This window comes from Vanacampus margaritifer, chromosome 10, assembly GCF_051991255.1.
Source record: "Vanacampus margaritifer isolate UIUO_Vmar chromosome 10, RoL_Vmar_1.0, whole genome shotgun sequence".
In the NCBI taxonomy this organism is placed as follows: domain Eukaryota; kingdom Metazoa; phylum Chordata; class Actinopteri; order Syngnathiformes; family Syngnathidae; genus Vanacampus; species Vanacampus margaritifer.
This window is the reverse complement of record NC_135441.1, coordinates 24,228,556-24,247,876: the sequence shown is the minus strand read 5'-3', so window position 1 is coordinate 24,247,876 and position 19,321 is coordinate 24,228,556. Positions and strand designations below refer to the sequence as shown.

Below are 19,321 nucleotides of genomic sequence, written 5' to 3'. Positions count from 1 at the left end.
AAGTGGACTTTGCAGAGAGCTCTTCCTCAGTAGGAAAGCTGCTAGTCAGGAGGACGACAACATAGCACAACATCTGTTTTCTCCCTTTGGCGGAATGCACAAGAATAGGCCATAACAAATAAAGCTCCCCGCGTCTCCCTTAGCTACGCCGCATGCCTCCTGCAGTCGGAAGCTACCGTTAGCGCACCAGACGCAAAAACAAAGCTAAAAGATGCAGAATGGCTGACATTGTGTGCGAATGTGTGTGCGCGATGCAGACCGTCAGCACCGACCCGTATCCCGTCAAACTGCACTACGACAAGTCTCGAGACCAGGTGTGGATCCTCAGCTGGGGGGACACGCAGAAGAGCTACCCGACACTGCAGGTACGGAAATGGCTTTGTTCCCATTAAAACATCTGGATCAGGCATTCGGTTGATTAACTCATTCACGCCCAGCCATTTTCACTGAAGCAAACCCCTTCGCTCCCGGCTGATTTCCTGGATTTTGCAAGGCCCACAGAATGTTGTGTTCTATTGCTATAAAAACATGGAACATACCAAAAGAAAGATTAGCCTCTTAAAAATATATAATTCTATGTGTTTCCGCTTTGCAACATTTAGCATTAGAATGTAGCTAAGTTTCATTATTATTCACAAATCTGTTGGGGGAAAAAGGCTTTTTTGCAACATAGCCCTGTTTGATCTCTTATACTCTGCTGCCACCTGCTGGCCGTTTTTTATAATAACTACCATTGCTTCAAGTATCTCTTCAGTTCTGAGGCTGCATCAAAGCCTTCTGTAGGCTCTAACATAAAAACATTTTTTTAAACGTGTAAATACGTCTTTGGGAGCATAGTAATATTTAAAATAGAATGTATTTCTATGTTTTTGGGAGCAAATGAGTTAAGATGCGGATGTTTGTGATGTGCGCTACTATTCAAAAGTTTGGGTTAACTTAGAAATATCCTCCTTTTCAATGCAGATAACTTTAAATAATACACTTGACACATTATCAATGCTAAAACGTTGAGTCATAGATTTGTGTGGAGGGGTAATTTTTCTGCCACTAGGTGGCATTAGTGTTTCATGTAGGGCGATGTTGACAATTTATTTTTAAATTCAGACTAAGTTAATTAGAACGTGAAGCAAGTCCTGCCCTTAATTATTATTATTATTAGATTTATTTGGGCAACATTGTGTTACCTCCTTTGCACAATGTTGCCGTTTATACTGATGCACATTGCACTCTAAAAACAGTTGGGTTAAAAAATAACCCAATTATGGGTCAAAAATGGACCAATCCTCTACTTGGGTCATTTTTTTATTAGTCTTATAGTGTAAAACAATTCATAACTCATATCCTTTATTTGGGTAAAAAAAAAAAAAAAAGGTTTTGTACAAAACAATCCAGAAAGTTGGGTCAAATTGACCCAAGTAGAGGATTGGTCCATTTTTGACCCACAGTTGGATTATTTTGTACCCAACTGTTTTTAGAGTGCTTTGGTCGCACAGCTTTCTGGCAAATGAGTCAGAAATAAAACGGAAGCTATCTTTTGGAGTTCCCGAATCAAAGTAATGAACGAGTAAAACAAACAAACAAGACGAGCATTTCAATGTACAAGTGTGACACCTTCCAGGTGATCGGTGAGGCGAGCGCGAGGGTGTCCCACCACACGGTGCACACGCAACCGGTGGGCGGCCGCTTCGACAGGGCGGACGACTTCTTCATCCCCTCCAGCGGCCTGATGGCGGACAGCGTGAGGTGCGTAAGTACGCATCATCCGCGCACACGCCGGGCTTTTAGTCCACCCTTGGGAATGCCGAGATGGTTTGTTTGCCGCCGTCTCCAAGCGGCCTGCTTTTAGCCGCCTGTCCGTCAAGTCAAGAGCAGGTGGGCGGCGTAATTACGTTGCCAGGCATCCGGCGTGGAGAGCGCAGGCGGCCTTATTTTAACTCAGCCTTATTTTCAATGCGCTGTGTTTTGATACTACAGCAACTCCGCTCTCTGTTCACAAGGGATAGAGATAAAGAGCCCTGCCACAAAAACTAGGGGTGTCAAAATTTGTGCGTTCATTTAAAATTTCTTTTATCGACACTAGTTTTTTTTTTTTTTTTTTTGCGTGCCATTAATGACCGCCCCTAACTTGGAAAGACTGTACAGGGGCAACTCCAGTCGCAACGCAGCAGACACGTCCGCGTCTAAAATTTTGCAGTAATAAATGTAAATAATGCATATATTGTGTTTTACAATTTTAAAAATGTACAGAACTTCACAAGTTACTTCATGTTAAAGATTAGATAGCTCTTAATATGAAAATAAAAATGCACTGAGCTGTTACCAACGTCTTACAAATGCAATTGTGCCATCTAGTGGCAGAAAAATTAGCTCAATATCACACTCGTTTTTTACAGTAAAGTCCCTCTTTTTAATTTTAACTAAATTTTATGAATTATGAAATTACTGTATCAATGACTAAAAGATGCAGCCACATTTCTATTAGTATAAAATTTTTCCCACTTTTATGTTTACAAGAATATGAAAAATATTGTGCATTTTATTGTACATTTAGAACAGTTATCAAATTTGCAATTAATCTTGAGTTAACTCTTGTAGACAAGCAATTAATTACAATTAAAAATTGTAATCACCTCCCACTGAAAAAATAAAAAATGTGATTTCAAATGAAAAAATAACTCCCCAAAAATGTGAAACTTAGCCCCAACATACGGAACAGTCGAGATGGATTTATTCATCATTCACAGAATTAGCAACGTGAGCAGATTTCGGCAGCGCGCTATAAACAAAACTCAAGTCAGAAAAGACACGCAACTATTTTAGTATTTTTTTAAGCCTTTGCTTTCTGTCAAATAAGCAAAAATTGTACGGGCGGCAGAACCTCAAAACAAGCAGAGCGAGATGTGGATTGATTTTTTTTTTTTTTTTGTAATGAAAAAATTCTCTCCCGTGATCGTTTGGCCCCGGGGGGGCGTTCGCAAATCAAAACATTGAAAATCACATCGCGATGAAAAATGGAAAAGAGGCTTTGTGTGCACATGATGACTTACGTTTTCGTCAATTAGCCAATTTTAGGAAACGTCAAAATGCATCCGAGGAAATGCGCTCGTTTTATTACTGAATTGGAATCAAACAAAAACTGGAGAATACACATGATGTATTAAAAAAAAAAAAAAAAAAAAAAAATCAATAAGCTTCGCTCTTTGAGATCTGAAGAAGAGTTTGAAGGCCATCGCTTCGGAGCGCTTGAGCTCCCGGCAGAAATATTGATCGATTTGAGATGTGAGTGCGGCAACTTCAACCATTCCGTGACACCTTATTCAAAATCAATAGGATTCGGGCTCGGATACTGGACAAGAATCCATGAAATCCAGCAGCTTGTGGTTTCATCATCACTTCATCACGACAACCGTCTTATGGTACGACGCCAAAACTGCATTTACACGAATGCGGATGGCGGAGAACTGACTGAATCCGATATTTTCACTTCAGATGGCAAATGTGGATCAAAGCCCGGATGATACGAGCCAGAAATCTGCAGATGCTGCGTAAAACCGACTGATCGGCTGCAACCAGTCAATGAAATACGGTCATAAATCATGTCGATTAATTTGAATACGATGTCGTTTGAAGATTGATGTTAACAGACAGTCAAAAAAATGCACTAAATAAATGTTGGTCAGGAGAAATTCTGACTAAATCTTACATACAGTCTTAAAAAAGATCAATCAATATTGGTAATGATTAATATTTTTTTTAAAAAATACAAAAAATAATTGGTTCTCTAGCGTGCCAAGTAAACCCGTGAGCTGCCCATTTCTGCAAATGTGTCGGAGTGCTAACCGTTCTGAATGAGTGATACAACAGTTCATCTCATTTACATAATCCCGCCCCCACATCAACTTTCTTCCCTCCCATGACTTGGGAGTTCGGTTAAGCAGTGACCGGAGTACAAAAAAAAAAAAAAAACACTCAGCATTTTCACACTGTTTTCTAGTGTTGTCACTATCAAATATATTTAGAAAACATTTTCTCCTGATTACTGATTATTAACCAGTACTTCGTATTTGTGTAGTGATTTTAAAAAGGGTGGGGATTGATGTTGTACTATTTACCGGTTCGGTCATTGTTTTCCATAGTAAAAAGAGATGTTTGCAAATGTCTTCTTTCATGAAGGACTACAGAAATCTGTGAGCAATCACTGTTGATATGCTGAAATCAAAGGATTTAGACAATTTAAAAAAAAATAAAAAAATGGCTCCAAACGATTACTCGATTATTGAAATAGTTGTTGATTTGATAATCGATTGTCGATTAATCGGTTAATTTTGACAGCTCTACTTTTTGAAACAATCCAACCTAATTCATTGCAAATGATTTTAAGTATGGCAGTTTGAGACTGACTGATCTCAGGATCGTTTGCTAGCAAGAGTTCCTCGTTTTTCTTCCTCGACATTTCATCGTTCCCGTATCAGCATCTGCTCTCCACTTTATCTCCCTGCTTCACTTTGCTTCTTTTCATTTTGACTGAAGACGACAAACCCAAAACGTGATTCAAATCCTGAATTCGACCAGCATTCGCCGCCGTATGTAAAAGATTGTTTACGGCCCAAGAAATCCGCCCCTCAGCCGTGGGCGACGCGTGCAAATAAAGAGCCGTGGCGGCCGGCGCAATCTGCGGATCGATGATTGCCGTGACAGGGAATGTGATAATGTGCCGTCCGTGCCGTGACAGGGAATGTGATAATGTGCCGTCCGTGCGCGGCCCGCCGGCTGCTGAATGGACAAGCGGCATGAAAAGATGACGGACGATGTCGAGATTGAGATGCCCGCCAGCCTCCGTCAGACGTCCCCGTCAGAAGCGCGGCGTATTTTATCCGAGCGTCGGAGCGGAATGTTCCATTAGCGGATTCTTTGGGGGTCGGAGGTTTGCTTTGATTCCGTGACAACGGAGGTTGTTCAATATGAAGAGCATCAGGGATCGCAATAAAGGCGGATCCGAAAACAGACCACGGATTTTCCCTTCAGTCTACTTCTAAAAAAAAGGAAAGGTGTACCTTTTTTCTTCTGAATGTTATTTGGTGGCTAATCCTCAAAGTCTCGGCGCCTTCCCACGGATCGAGGGAAGATCAAAACGCGCCGATCTTTGAGCTCCTCGGCAATCGTATTTGAGATATTCATAATTAATTGGGTTCTTGCTTCGATAAAGACCAACTCTGAAACTTTGAAGAATGTCAGGAAGGTTTCTGAAGGCTTACAAAAAAAAAAAGAAAAGTTCTTAGGAGGACTGTATGAAGTGCAGTTCGCCGTTCGCACCCAAGTCATCGGCAGGCAACTAATCCAGGAAGTCGACCGACCGACCGACTGACTGTCATCAACTTTAATCATTTTTGCAATTTTTAAATGTGGGAATTTTAAAACTTTTACAAGATAAAGTTCATTCATCAAATTCCTCCACCTATTAGGAATCCGATACAGTCATCCGAAGAACTTTTCATTTTTTTTTGTAAGTTTTCAGACAGATAGTGAGAATATTGGCAGAAGGGCGCCCGAGTTTCCAAATGCCAGGCAGGAGGTCTCGAGGAAGACCAAAGAGGAGGTTTATGGATGTCGTTTAAGAGGACGTGAAGGAAGTTGGCGTGAGAGCACAGGGTTCGATGGAGGCGACCGATTGGCTGCGGCGACCCCTGGGAGGGAAAAGCCCAAAGGAAAAAAAAAAAAAAAAAAGATTCCTGATAGGTGGAGAACTGCTTACCAACACAAGAAGTTTTGTGGACCGGGTCCAAATAAGCAGATGCGGCAATGTCGCATTGCAGGGACAAGAACTAATGTTCCTTAGCACTCGACGGTTTTTGCTTGAATAAATGTAAATGTAATGTAGGAGCGAAGTAAAAAAAAGAAAAAAAAAAAAAGAAAAGAAGATGCATTATAATTCCTCTGGATGGGATTAGAACGTTTCTGGATGGTGGCTGCTGCACGTTGACGTCGGCTACCCGAAGGTAATTAGAATTAGGCCTGGAGGCGTCACACAAATACGTGCGCGGAATGATTCGATGATCCACTGGCGACAAACCCAGCGGGTTGTCAAACTTTTACCCAAAGTCGGGCCTGTGATCGACTCGGAACCAAAACAGGATTTGGACTCTGCCGTTGTTCAGAGGTGGCAAATCCAGGTCCAGAAAAGTAAAAACCCTGCCTGTTTGGCATTAGCCCCGAGCTAGCTAGCTTCCTAGCTAGCTCCCATGGTGCTTGTTTACCTGCTAAGGAGCGAGCTAGCTAACTAGCTAGCAAGCATCAATGGATAAACTATAGCAAGGTTTTGACTTTTTGGACCTGGATTTGCCACCTCTGAGTCCAAATCAAAAGTGCTTGTGCATGGACTTCCATACCCGTCTATTTATAGATCCACGCAACGGGCATTTTTGCCATAGAGACAGAAAAGAACGTGAAAACGCCGCGAAGAAATCAACCAAGACTTCTTGCGAATAGAGAATGTGCACAACACAAACTATTTCCTCCTTGAATCGAGATATTTGGATTGCGTTTATACGACCAAATATCGGGTTCGGGAAGCGGGAACCCGTGGTTTTATTCAGGTTTTTATTGACTGCATGTAAACTTGCTCATCGGCTGGGGACCAATTTAGGCTTTATTCTACCTTTCGGCTAACGTAAATACAAAATTGGAAACTGACAAAATGTTTATTTGAACATCAGGCCTCGGGAACTGGTTAGTGCACGTGTCTTGCGTTTTTCTTTTAAGAATGTAGACTTTCAAGTCGACTTTTGTCTTAAATGTTTGCTTTTTGTTTTGGTCTAAAAGCGCTTCTTGGGACGCTCATAATTAGCATTAGCTATAAATGCTATGATTGCGTACTCTAGAGATTTGTTTTTCAGCCGTCAATGCTGTCGCATCTGTCCAAAACAATGGCGGGTTTGTTTTGCCTTTCAACTTGGATCGTCTTTGTCAGAGCCTCGACTCAGCGAGCGCTAGAAAACGAAAACATGTGTGGGACGTTCCGTCCAATATGTGAAAGTTGTTTTGTTTTGTCGTCTGCCGGTGCAAAATATGTTTGTGACCCCTCCCAACACTTGATGACTTTTCAATCTGAAACAAAGCGGCGACCGGTCGAGCCATCGCCGATTACTGCCACGAGCGCAGAAATGTCCCCGATTAGCTATTGATTCAATCTTCTGTGTTGTCCGACTTGAAATTGCCAACAGGTTCGGCCTCATCTTTCACCGAAATGAGCCCGTCCTGCACAAGATGGACTTGGAGACGATGGCCTACGTGAAGAACATCAGCCTGCGCCATTTCAACTGCGTCCCCAAATCGGCGGCTTACACACACCTGGGCGGCTACTACTTCGTCAACTGCCGGCCCGACTCCACGGGCGCCACGCAGCCGCAGGTCATCGTGGACAGCGTGACGGACGGCGTGCTCGGCCAGAACGGCGACGTGACCGGCACGCCGCACGCGTCCCCGGACGGCCGCTACCTGGTGACGGTGGACGACGGCGACGGGCTGATGCGGATCCAGACCGTCTCGGAGCGCGGCGGGATCGGCGAGCCCTTCGACATCCACACCAACCTGCACATCTCCGCGCTGGCCTTCCAGCGCTCGTTCACCGAAGCGCACCAGTACAACGTGTTCGGCAGCTCCGGCCGGCAGACCGACGTGCTGTTCGTGGAGCTGCGCAGCGGCAAGGTGAAGTTGATCAAGAGCTTGAAAGACGCCATCAAGCCGTACGAGTGGCCGTGGAGCGCCGGCAACCGGGCGCTGGTGGGCGGCGGCACCTTCGGCCAGTACCTCATGACCCCGTCCCGGGAGTCGCTCTTCATCCTGGACGGGCGACTCAACAAGCTCAACTGCGAGATCACCGACGTGGTCAAAGGCAACGTGTTGGCGTGGGTCGGCGAGTCTTAGTCCAGTTCTGGGACTGCCGCACTGAATTTGGTTGGCGGGCGAACGTAACGCATTTGGAAATGGAGCTAATTGAGTTTAACGTTGTGATCGATCTCAAATTAGACTCCGCAAAAATATAAACGCAACACTTTTGTTTTTGCTTAAAGATTTCAAACTTTTACCACATACACAATATCGGCGTTTCTCTCAGATATTGTTCACAAGCCAGTCTAAATCTGTGAGGGAGCACTTCTCCTTTGCCAAGATAATCCATCCCACCTCACAGATGTGCCATTTCAAGATGCTGATTAGTGCACAGGTGTGCCTTAGACTGCTCACAATAAAAGGCCACTCTAAAAGGTGCAATTTTGTTTTATTATAAGAGTGGGGGGGGCTGACTCGACTTTTATTAGTATTTTATTGTGGGCAGTCTAAGGCACACCTGTGCACTAATCAGGGTGTCAAATCTATCGAGGACCAAAAATGCCAAAATTTTAAATAAATACATGAATGAATTAATAAATAAATAAAGTGAAACTAAAAACGGATTAAAAAAAACATTTGTAAAAAAAAAAAGTTAATTCAAAAAAATGAATACAATATATCCCTGAATAAATAAATATTAGTAAAAATAAATACAAAAATAAAAAAGATTAAAAAAATAAAAATAAAATAAATATAGAAATATAATTAAATATTCAATAAAGCACACTTAGGACCGCCCCCTCATTTGAATAACATTTCAATCTGATAGAGCGTCTGCAGCATGAATATATTTATTTATTTATTTTTCGCTTTTAGTCATTTGTTTATTCAAATATTCATTTATTTATTTTTGATTTGGGCAGTTTTGGTCCTGCATACTAATCAGCATCTTGATATGGTACACCTGACCTGGCAAAGGAGAAGTGCTCACTCTCACAGATTTAGACTGGCTTGTGAACAATATTAGAAAGAAATGGTTATATTGTGTATGCGGAAGAAGTTTTGAGTTCACCTCCTAAAAAATTTGGAGCAAAAAACAAAAGTTTATATTTGAGTGTTGAGTATATTTGGAGTCAATAAAATAAATAATTTAATGAAAACATATCCGTAATTTTTCTCCCGTGCCTTTAAGGAAAATTAATGTCACCCCCCCTTTCCCACCCTTTCCGTTCAAATCGAACCCAGCCCAAGCGTTTCCTTACAGCCCGAACCTTTAATCCAAAATAAGAAACAGCATTTGGTCAATTTTAATTCAATTTTTTGTCGTCGTTCGAGCCCAAAGTGGGAAAATCAAATGTCAACTGTGGCGCTTATTCCAGCTTTAAGAAGGGAAAAATATGAATTGCTTCAAAGATTGTTCCTTGAGGAAGACTCAACCGAACTGTATGAAAGATTCAAACTTTGGACCAAACAAAAAAAGGAGTGAAATTAGACTAGATTAGAGATTAGCGTGAGCTCTGGTGGCGACTTGTGACCGATTGTGTTGACGACGAGCTTTTGATGATGACAATGGACACCTTTCTATGCATTAACAATCCCAATGACAACCGCATCTGAAACCTGGATGGACTTTTGGCGTGTATATAGAATCGGAAATGTGTCTTTCCTGCCTGTCACGCGTCACTCTCACTTTAATTGCCACATTGTTCTTCCTTTCTTTTCCACCGGCCGATTCAATTGCTTGTTTCCGACTGTACAGATCCAAACGCAAGTGACGTTCCTCCACCGAGCGCGTTGCCATCACCGCTTTTCCACGTCCATGCTAGTCATGTCTTGTGTGTGTGCGTGCGTGCGCGTGTCCCCTTGGTGCGATTGCCGATTGCTATTTATATAAATATAAATAACGCTTGTCATTTTACCCACCAATAAAATCTATACAAATGAAAAGCGAGTGCGATGTCTGTTCTTTCAATCATAACCGCAATCTTCCCTCCAAGATGGAAGACAAGCCGATCAATTTAACGCTTGCCGGTTATCATGGCAACAACACTCACTCGTGGCGGCCAACGTATTTATCGTCGCAACTACGGTTTGCAATTACTTTTGAAATTGGCTGCCATCTTGGAAGAATTTCAATATTTGGATCAAGACTCGTGTACGCTATTCATTTGGCGGAGACACATTTAATTAATGGAGGCAAATTAATTAATCTACTGTACAGCTCGTCGGATATTTCTGAACATTTGACCACATTAAAGACTTAAAAGACATTAGACACATTAAAGATTAAAAACTAACCAGCTATTCTGTGAAATGGTTCATTTCAACTCTTCCCTGAAAAACATGTCATTTTTTGTTGACTGCCAGACGTTTTCAGAAACGGGTTGTCCCCAGTGCCAGCCGATTTTAAGCATTTTGACTGATCTTTCAAGGTCCATAGAAAATTATGTGTTTGGACTATGGAAACACACATACGACCAAATGAAAGATTGGACTCTCATCTTTCATCAGAAAAAAAAAGTTTGTTTCTACCTTATTCCGTTCTTCAGTAATCAACAATAGAAAATGGTTAGTTTCACCTCTGTTTTGAAACAAACGTCTTTTAACGTCTTTGGCACTCCTCCATAGGATTTTACTAAACGTTATTTAACGTTTTTGGCAGTCAAAGAGTTAAGCAATTATGATTTAATAATACTTTTTATGATTTTTTTTTTTTTTTTTGCATTAAGTACAGTATCGGCCATTTGGAGTCACGTGATCATCGTGAGGTAAAACTGGCCGAGTCGAAGTTGGGGACCGTCTGCAAATTGCGTGTTTCAGAGGCTCAAATTACCAGTCAAGTCACCATTGACATTGTTCACTTTGGGAATGTAATTCGTAGACGGTCCCTAACCTGGACGGTAAACATCCGGGTGACTTTTACTCCGCTAGACCATGCTACATGTTGTGTGCTAAGCACGCTTTAGCCCACATTAGGAGAGGCCACACCCCCGCACGGAATGACACGAAACCCGACGCGCTGAGGATTTTTATTCGGATCAGAATTTGGTGCCGTAATTGGGATAGAAGACGGCCTTTTACTTGCCCATTACGTCAGCAAACTCCCGTTGAAACGAATGAAGGCAGCGGATACGTCGTCGCGATCACGTGACCAGGATATGTTCACGCTATGTTCTTATTTTGATATTTTAATCGGTTTAAAGGAAAGTTCAGGTAATAAGATGCTTTGTACTTTCATTCTTTATACCTGTAATAAGTCTCACTGATTCAATGAAACCGCTATATGAACCACTACATTACAAATAGTCCCCTTGATAACATTACAGAACAGATGAATCACATTGGATTGAATTGGAAGTAAAGACTCACCCACTCACAGCGAAAAAAAAAAAAAAATGTTTTAATCAATTAAATTTGAATGAAAATGTACAGTAGTCAGCTACATGCAAGACGTATCCAAAACATAAATAATACATTTTGGATTTGAATGTTTTTGCCTTCTTGAATGCGAAACTCAACGTGAATGTGATTAAACGTACGAGTGCCAGCGGCCAAATAAAAGCTATCCGTCTAGATTAAAGATGTATGCTACATTTTTAATCCCAAATTCATTCAGCCGCTAGCCACGAGCACGCTTGAGATTTAAGGGCGGTCGCTGCCTTGCATCCCTTAGAAATGGTAAATTCCCACAACTCTTAAATGAGATCTCGTTACAGTACGCAAATGTAGCGATACGGCGACGGGTTAGAATGAAGTGTGGTAGCATTGGGTGGGGAAGAATGCAGAGAGGAATGTTGAAGGTGAGGAGAAGGAAGGAAAAGAGGTGGCGGAAACGTGAATGAGAAGAAAAAGGATGTGAAATGTACGTACGTTAAATTCACCTGGGAAAAAAAGTCCTGTTTTTCTGACTAATTTTTGGGGGGGAGCTTTGTTCTTTTGAGTATTTTTTTTCTGTTTTTACAAAATATATATTTTTCTCTGTTTTTTCTGAATATTTTTTTTCTGTTTTTCTGAATATTTTTTAAAAAGGTTTTAAAAAAGTCACAAGTTCAGAGGTAAAAAATAATAATAATAATTGACTCCAAAAAACAGAACACCAGCTCTGTTTTTTCGGAATACATTTTTTTTCTGTTTAAAAAAAAAAATCCCCAGTTTTTTAAAATAATTTTCCCGGATTTTTTTAAAATATATTTTTTACTGTTTTTTTTAAAAAAAAGTTTTTTTTTCTGAATAATTTCTCTTCCCCCCCGTTTTTCTGAATATTTTTGGACAGAAAAAAACAATTCAGTATAACAGAAAAAAAAATACAAATAATAATTGAAAGGGAAAAAAAAGTCACAAATATTGACAGTTACATCCTTCATTACAAATCCTAACCCGACATCAAAACCCTAATCCTAGTTTGAAACCCTACTTTGAAATCCTAATAACCCTAGCCCTTGTTCAAAATGATAATTTCACACCCAAACCCTTGTCTAAAACTAGTTTGAAACCCTATCCTTCGTTCTAAACCCTACTTTGAAACCCTAATCCCAGTTTTAAAACCCAAATTTGAAACCATAATTTTAAACACTAAGACTATCTTAAAACATAACTTTTAAAGATAAGACTAATTAAAACCCTACTTTGTAACCCTTAACCCTTGTTGTTTACAATCCTACTTTTAAACCCTGACCCTAGTGGAAAACCCTACTTTTAAAACGTAACGCTAGTTCAAAACCCTAATTTGTGCGGGCGCAGCCAAAGGCAGTTTTCACGTTTCATTGCCCGCCCGTCTCCATTTATAATCTCCGTCCAGCCACACGTGTGATGATTTATATGAATATTCCCGCGGGCTGAATGTCCCTTAATAAAAATAATTATAATAATAATAAAAAGCGGTGTGAATGGAAAGGAGGTGCCGGCGCTTTTTTAATTATCTATCGTCGGTGCTTTATCTGCTCAAGGTCACGTGGGCGGGGGGGGGGGGGGGGGCCCAGTCTCGCCTCCATCAGGAGACGCTAACTTTGCGACCACTTCATCATGTCGTCTCCGTGACGACCGATTGGTTGCGCTTCCATGTGCCAGGTATTAACGCCGACTTGCCAACCATATTCTCCTCCCGGTATGAATAGATTTGTCACGCCGGGGGCCAGTGAGCCAAATGTGGGTGGGCTGAATCCGCTTTAATTTGTTTTCACGACCAGCTTCACGTGCTAAACCAATTAGCACCAGGGAGGAAGCAGCTCAATCACTGCTCGCTATCTGAAAATGAACACCACCGAGTGTCCACAGCAATCAATACGGCTAAAAGCTAATACGGGCGTGCTAAGATGCCATTACAGACAAATAAACCACTTTACGAAAATAGGAAGTAACCACGGTCGTTATAGTTAACGAAAACTAGCCCCCCGAAAAAAAGGAAAGAAAATCGGCTTTGTTAAAACAATCAGTGGATTTTGCGTGTTCCGCTGCCCTCCCCGTCCGTCTCTTTGACATTTTCATCTTCCCGTTAAGTCATTGCAAATAATGAGCGGCTTGACTTTTTGCCGTCTCGTACGCCGGTCATCATTTCCCGCAGTCCTCGTCTTATTACCTACCACGTGGGTACAACGTCGGCTGCTATGCAAAGGCTGATGCTGATTTCAACCATTTATTTTCAAACAACCGCCTGTGCAGGCAAAATAAAATAAAAATAAAAAATAAAATAAAAAGAATGTAAGACAAGCAAAATATTTTCATTTAACCTAATAAATCTTTAACTGTTATTCATTTCTTATCCTTTAAATGTATTTTAATCAAGTCAAGATAATAATCAACTTGTATTCATGTATTTTCAGTTTTACATTTGGCAAGCTTTTTCATTTCCTTTGACTCGCGAGCAACAAAAAGATTTGAAACAAGCACACCTTCAGCTAGCTTGATGCTAACGCCATAGACAGGCTAATGCATTTAAAAACAATTGTTTACAATTTATTTTCAACACGCATAGAAATAAGAGTAAAGTATAATACTGTTTAGCAAAAACTAACAGCAAAAAAATAAAGAAGAAGCTGAGCAAAACCGTCTATTGCAGTTTACTCGGTCACTCACACTAGTTTAGAAAGTCTTCTTCATTTGTCGTCATATGACTGTTATACTGCCCCCAGTGGCCAAGTCATACACACCAGAGAGAATCGCAACCACACAAAAACTGTCAATCTTTACATTATGTTTATGTATCTTAGTACATAATGTTTCATGAAGTAAAAATAACAGAATGTTTAAAAATATTGGACAAACTTTGTTTAAAAAAAAAAAAAAAAAGTCATTTCCATAATATTCCAATTCCAAATAATGCAGAGCCAAAGTCTCCGATCTTTTTTCGTTACAAGTACGGTGAGTTGACGGCAAAAAACTCAATTGCGAATTTGTTCTATAACTTTTGTCCATTAACACTACGCTGACTGTACAAATTAACTCATTCACTGCCATTGACGGCTATAGACGTCAAAAACTATTTTTATTAAACATTTTTATTAAACATTTTTTCCCACTTTTGTTAACAAGAGTATGAAAACCTAGGAACAAAATTATTGTACATTTAGAACAGATATAACATTTTTGATTAATTGTCAGTTAACTAGTGAAGTCATGCGATTAATTATATGATTAAAAAAAATAATTGCTTGACACCCCTAATTTTTTAATAATATTTTCTCAAAAAAATAAAATATTAAAAAATAAAATAATTAAAATTACTTTAAAAAAAAAAAAAAAGAAGAAGAAAAGATTATTAAAAATTAGGGGCGTCAGGCGATTCATTTTTTTTCATAATTAATGGCATGACTTCATTAAATAACTCACGATTAATTCTAAATGTTATATCTGTTCTAAATGTACAATTTTTTTCCCTAGGTTTTCATACTCAACAAAAAATTAACAAAAGTGGAAAAAATGTTCATTAATTTTTTACATCCATAGCCGTCAATGGCAGTGACTGAGTTCATTAAAATGGACGTTCAAAGTAACTGACATCATTTAAGCACCCTCCAAGTGAGGGCATGATATTATTATTATTATTTTCCTTATTCTATATTGAAACTAAAACGTGCCATCTCTTCAGTCTGCCCTGACTTGCTTGTTAGTCTTGACGTGTTTTGTTGTCCTCGTGAGAGACAAAGTCACGGCTCGTCGCACAGCGAGGCAGCCATTTTGTGCATGTGCTCGCGTGTGTTTTTTGTGTGCGCGCGACACTGTGATGGTTTATTCCCAGAGCTGTCTGACGCGCGACTCTGTAAGATCTTCTTCCCACTCAGCAGTGGAAAGACGCCACCTTTCACAGAGCTCCGCAGGAAGCGCGCCGTTGGTCGATCCGGCAACAACACAAATAGTTATTAGCGACAGGGAAAAGGGAGGGAGGCAATTGCGACGCAACGGAGCGAGCGAGAAAAAAAGCTGCCGTTGCCCCCAAAATAATCAAAGAGGGAGGCCTGGACTCGCTAGGCTCCGCCATAGACACCGCCACGAGGGCGGTGTGACCCGGGTGCGTTTCTCCGAGTCGGAGGGACGCCTTCGGCCTGCGCGCAGAAGCGAGATGTGGTGTAATAGGAACTTAATAACGTGCAGAAAAGAGAAGCGTGACGGCCGTCCAAATAAAAACGTGAACTTGAGCTTCGGCAAAGCCTCGTCCGCCTCAATGCAGATCTTTTGGTTGGTCAAAATGCTCTCGTTTCGCACCAAGTGTCCTAACTTTACCACTAAGCATGAATTTTGCACTTGTGGCTTCTACTACGATTTCAATGACCACAAGTTTTCGAAAATTTATTTCGTTAATATTTTTTACAATTCCAAATTTATTTTCTACAAATTACTTTCACACCACATTTCCAACTACTGCACAAGTTATTTATTTCTACAACTACAATTGTTTGACAAATTATTTTCGCACCAAATTTGCTTTTTTCTGTAGCAATTACAATTTAGTTTTTCTACAAATGACTTTTGCACCAAATTTTCGTTTTTCTGTTGCGATTACAATTTTGTTTTCAACAAATTATTTTTGCGCCAAATTTACAACTACACTTTTTTAGTGCTACAATTAGAAATTTGTTTTCCACAAATGACTTTAGAACAAAATTTACGCTTTCTGTCGCAATTACAATTTCGTTTTTCTACAAATTATTTTTGCACCAAATTTCCGATTTTTTTTGGTCGCAATTACAAATGTGTTTTCTACAACTTATTTCCACACCAAATTTACTACATGTGTTTTCTACAAATTACTTAAGCACAAAATTTCCACTTTTTGTCGCAATTACAATTTTGCTTTCAGCAAATTATTTTTGCGCCAAATTTACAACTACTTTTTTATTGCTACAATTAGAAATTTGTTTTCTACAAACTACTTACTTTAGCCCAAAATTTACGCTTTCTGTCGCAATTACAAATGTGTTTTCTACAACTTATTTCCACACCAAATAATAAAAATAAAAAAATGTTTTGTTGTTGCTATAATTAAAAAATTACTTTACCACAAATTACTTTCGCACCAAATTTACGCTTTTTGTCGCAATTGCAATTTTTTTTCCTACAAATTCCTACAAAAAGTTTACAATTTGCTGCAACTACAAATGTGTTTTATTTTTTTCTAATTATTTTAGCACCAAACTGACAACTACGTTATTTTTTTGCTACAAATTACTTTCGCACCAAATTTAGTTGTTTTTTGCTCCAACTACAAATTTATTTTCTACAATTTAAGTACAATTTTATTTAGATTTGACTTTTGTCCTTTAAATTAAATTAGTTTTAATTGTTTTTTTTTAGAACATGTTTCAGAAAGGCTCTGTTTTAGTTAATTTTCTGTGAGTATGATTAGTATTGTTGATCAAAAAGTCAATTTTCCATGTGTGCATTCAAATCATAATCACATTTTTTTTTTTTTTTTTTTAACTTTTTATATTTATGTATTTAACGGGGTAAATTACAGGTAAATAAAAGCAGTTGCACTCCAGTCCTGTAGGTGGCAGTAGTCCATCTGCTGGATATGATGATCCTCCATCAACACTTGACCCAAGATCTAATTAAATTCCCCGATCCACCACGAGCATCTCACCTGACATTAGTCAAGCTTGCACGAGTTAACGAAGCCTCATCGTGATAAGCGTGATGAATACAAGCCGTCATCATGCTAATAGTGCACTTTGGAAGGCCTCGCTGATTAGCTAATGGCGACGTACAAAGCACCGCAACGAAGCATCTGGACTCGCCAGGTAGTAGACATGAAAATAATGAACAATAATTAGAATTACGGCATTTCAATTACCTGAGTGGGAAATTTCATTCTGCTTGAAAACACTGGTAATGACTCGGAATGGGAGGGATGAAAGCAATCAGGGGCGGAGCTAGAAAGGCGAGTGGAAAAGAAGAGAAAGATCCATTTAACGTTTCAAAGGATCTACGCAATATGGCACATTCGGTGGACATGTTGTCGACGCTCCCCCGCAAAAACAATTATGTTGTTAGCTAATGCTAACGCAGCTCTGCTTACCCTTTGACGTGGTATGTTTCCACCTGTGCAGGTAGTCACAACAACAAAAAATGTATTGTCATTTCCCCATAATCCTTGAAAATAAGCCTTCAATTTGTAAAGCATAAAGACATAACCTTTCAAGAGGAAAACACCTGGCAGTTTTTTTTTTTTTTTTTTTTTTACTTGAACGGCACAAACAAAAAGGTAGAAAGTGTTCTTGTGCGTCTTTGTTCCAAGGTGGGAATGCTGAGCTTGCAGCGGTGGCGCATCTCGCCAACGCTCGCACACAAAAACAAACGCCAGCCGCAAACATTCCGCAACTTAAGGAATTCAAGTCAGCCAGTGATCAGTACTTAAAAGCGCCAGCGTGGAGAAAAACACACAACGTTATTACGTCCTTCGTGTTTGGCCTTTTGCCACGCCGGTTTTGTCTCTTAATGCTTATGCGTCACACGCATTCCTGCCGGAGAAGTCAAGTCTGCTTTTGTTGCTCCTTACGAATACAAAATGAGTTGTTTGCGAGCGGCATGTGGGCTGCGGCGTGCGTTTGTCAAAGTCGTGTCAAGGAATCCTTAAGCGGCTTCACAAAAAACAAACATTTGAAAGTTGGGGAAAAAACTCAACACTCTTTCAAAGGTCATCTGAAAATCGCGTCTTTGCTGATTATGATCGGAAGTGTTGAAAAAAATGCTCACATTTATGTTAACCGGCCTTGTGTCTATGCTAAGTGTATATGCTATGAGCATGCTACGTGTCTATGCTAGGTGTCTATGCCACGAGCATATGCTATGTGTCAATGTACATGTCTATGCAAGGTGTCTATGCTAAGTGTATATGCTACGAGCATATGCTATGTGTCAATGTACATGTCTATGCTAAGTGTATATTCTGTGTCTATGTACATGCTAGGTGTATATGCTAAGTGTATATGCTACGAGCATGCTACGTGTCTATGCTAAGTGTATATGCTACGAGCATGCTACGTGTCTATGCTAAGTGTATATGCTACGTGTTAATGTACATGTCTATGCTAAGTGTATATGCTAAGTGTATATGCTACGAGCATATGCTATGTGTCTATGTACATGTCTATGCTAGGTGAATATGCTACGAGCATATGCTACGTGTCTATGCTAGTCGTATGCCAAGTGCCGAGGAGTCGAGGACGGCATGCTACGCTAGCTTTGATTTAAAAAAAGTACGTTACGCCCCATTAACGTACTTTGTCGATTGGAGCTAGCGTAGCACGCCGTCCTCGGCCAACGGCGTTCTCCGAGCCGATCAGGAAGCGAGAGCACCAGTTCGAGTGTCGCCGTGTTACCAAAGCATAACCACAAAATGGCACATCCAGAGAAGACCAAGTAGCAACGACATTGTCCAACAACACGTAGCATAGGATATACTTGTAGCATAGGCACCTAGCATAGGCATGTACATATGCACTTAGCATGGCCACAAGAACAGTTCAACGTTTGATAAACAGACATGTCACATATTTTTGCCACTCCATTCATGTGATTACACGTGATTGTTGCTCTCTCTATTGCCCGCTTTATATGAGAAGCTGCGTCCGCTTTGGCGACTTGTTTAATTGAATGGGAGCTTTACGAACAGGAGAGGCTCGTAAAGTGTAAATCATCCGTTCACTTGACACCTCACGCGTGAAATGCATTCCCGCCTTCCCACTTGTCAGCTCCGAGCGCGCCGCCTCACCGCGTTAAGGGAGAGACCGAGCCGGCACATCACGTGAAATCCAAATATCGTCCGACGTGACGCGATTGTCAGGATGGTGGACTGAACACTAACAAGATCTTCTCCGGTTTACGCTGTCAATTGTGACGTCACAGAATTCAGTGAATCTCGTCAGGCTAATTAAGCTCAGCAAGCAAACTGAATGATGGAAACGTTCCCTGATTGATAACCATAGAACAGGAACTCGCTGTCACATTAAAAAGTGTCTGCTTGTTTGAATAAATGAAGCCATAGGATTCCGTAAGTAAC

At 40.3% G+C, this 19,321-nt stretch overlaps 1 protein-coding gene and 1 long non-coding RNA gene across 2 annotated transcripts in view; one reads left to right on the top strand and one right to left on the bottom strand.

Moving 5' to 3' along the window:
* fstl5 (follistatin-like 5) overlaps positions 1–9,778 on the top strand; it is a 92,710-nt gene extending 82,932 nt beyond the window's left edge. The window contains exons 14-16 of the mRNA XM_077577249.1: positions 258–365; positions 1,619–1,743; positions 7,221–9,778. Coding sequence (XP_077433375.1) covers positions 258–365; positions 1,619–1,743; positions 7,221–7,923 — 936 coding nt within the window. The 3' untranslated portion in view covers positions 7,924–9,778. The remainder of the gene's footprint in view (positions 1–257; positions 366–1,618; positions 1,744–7,220) is intronic.
* LOC144058751 (uncharacterized) overlaps positions 1–19,321 on the bottom strand; it is a 77,916-nt gene that overhangs the window by 28,778 nt on the left and 29,817 nt on the right. The gene's annotated exons all lie outside the window — the stretch shown is intronic.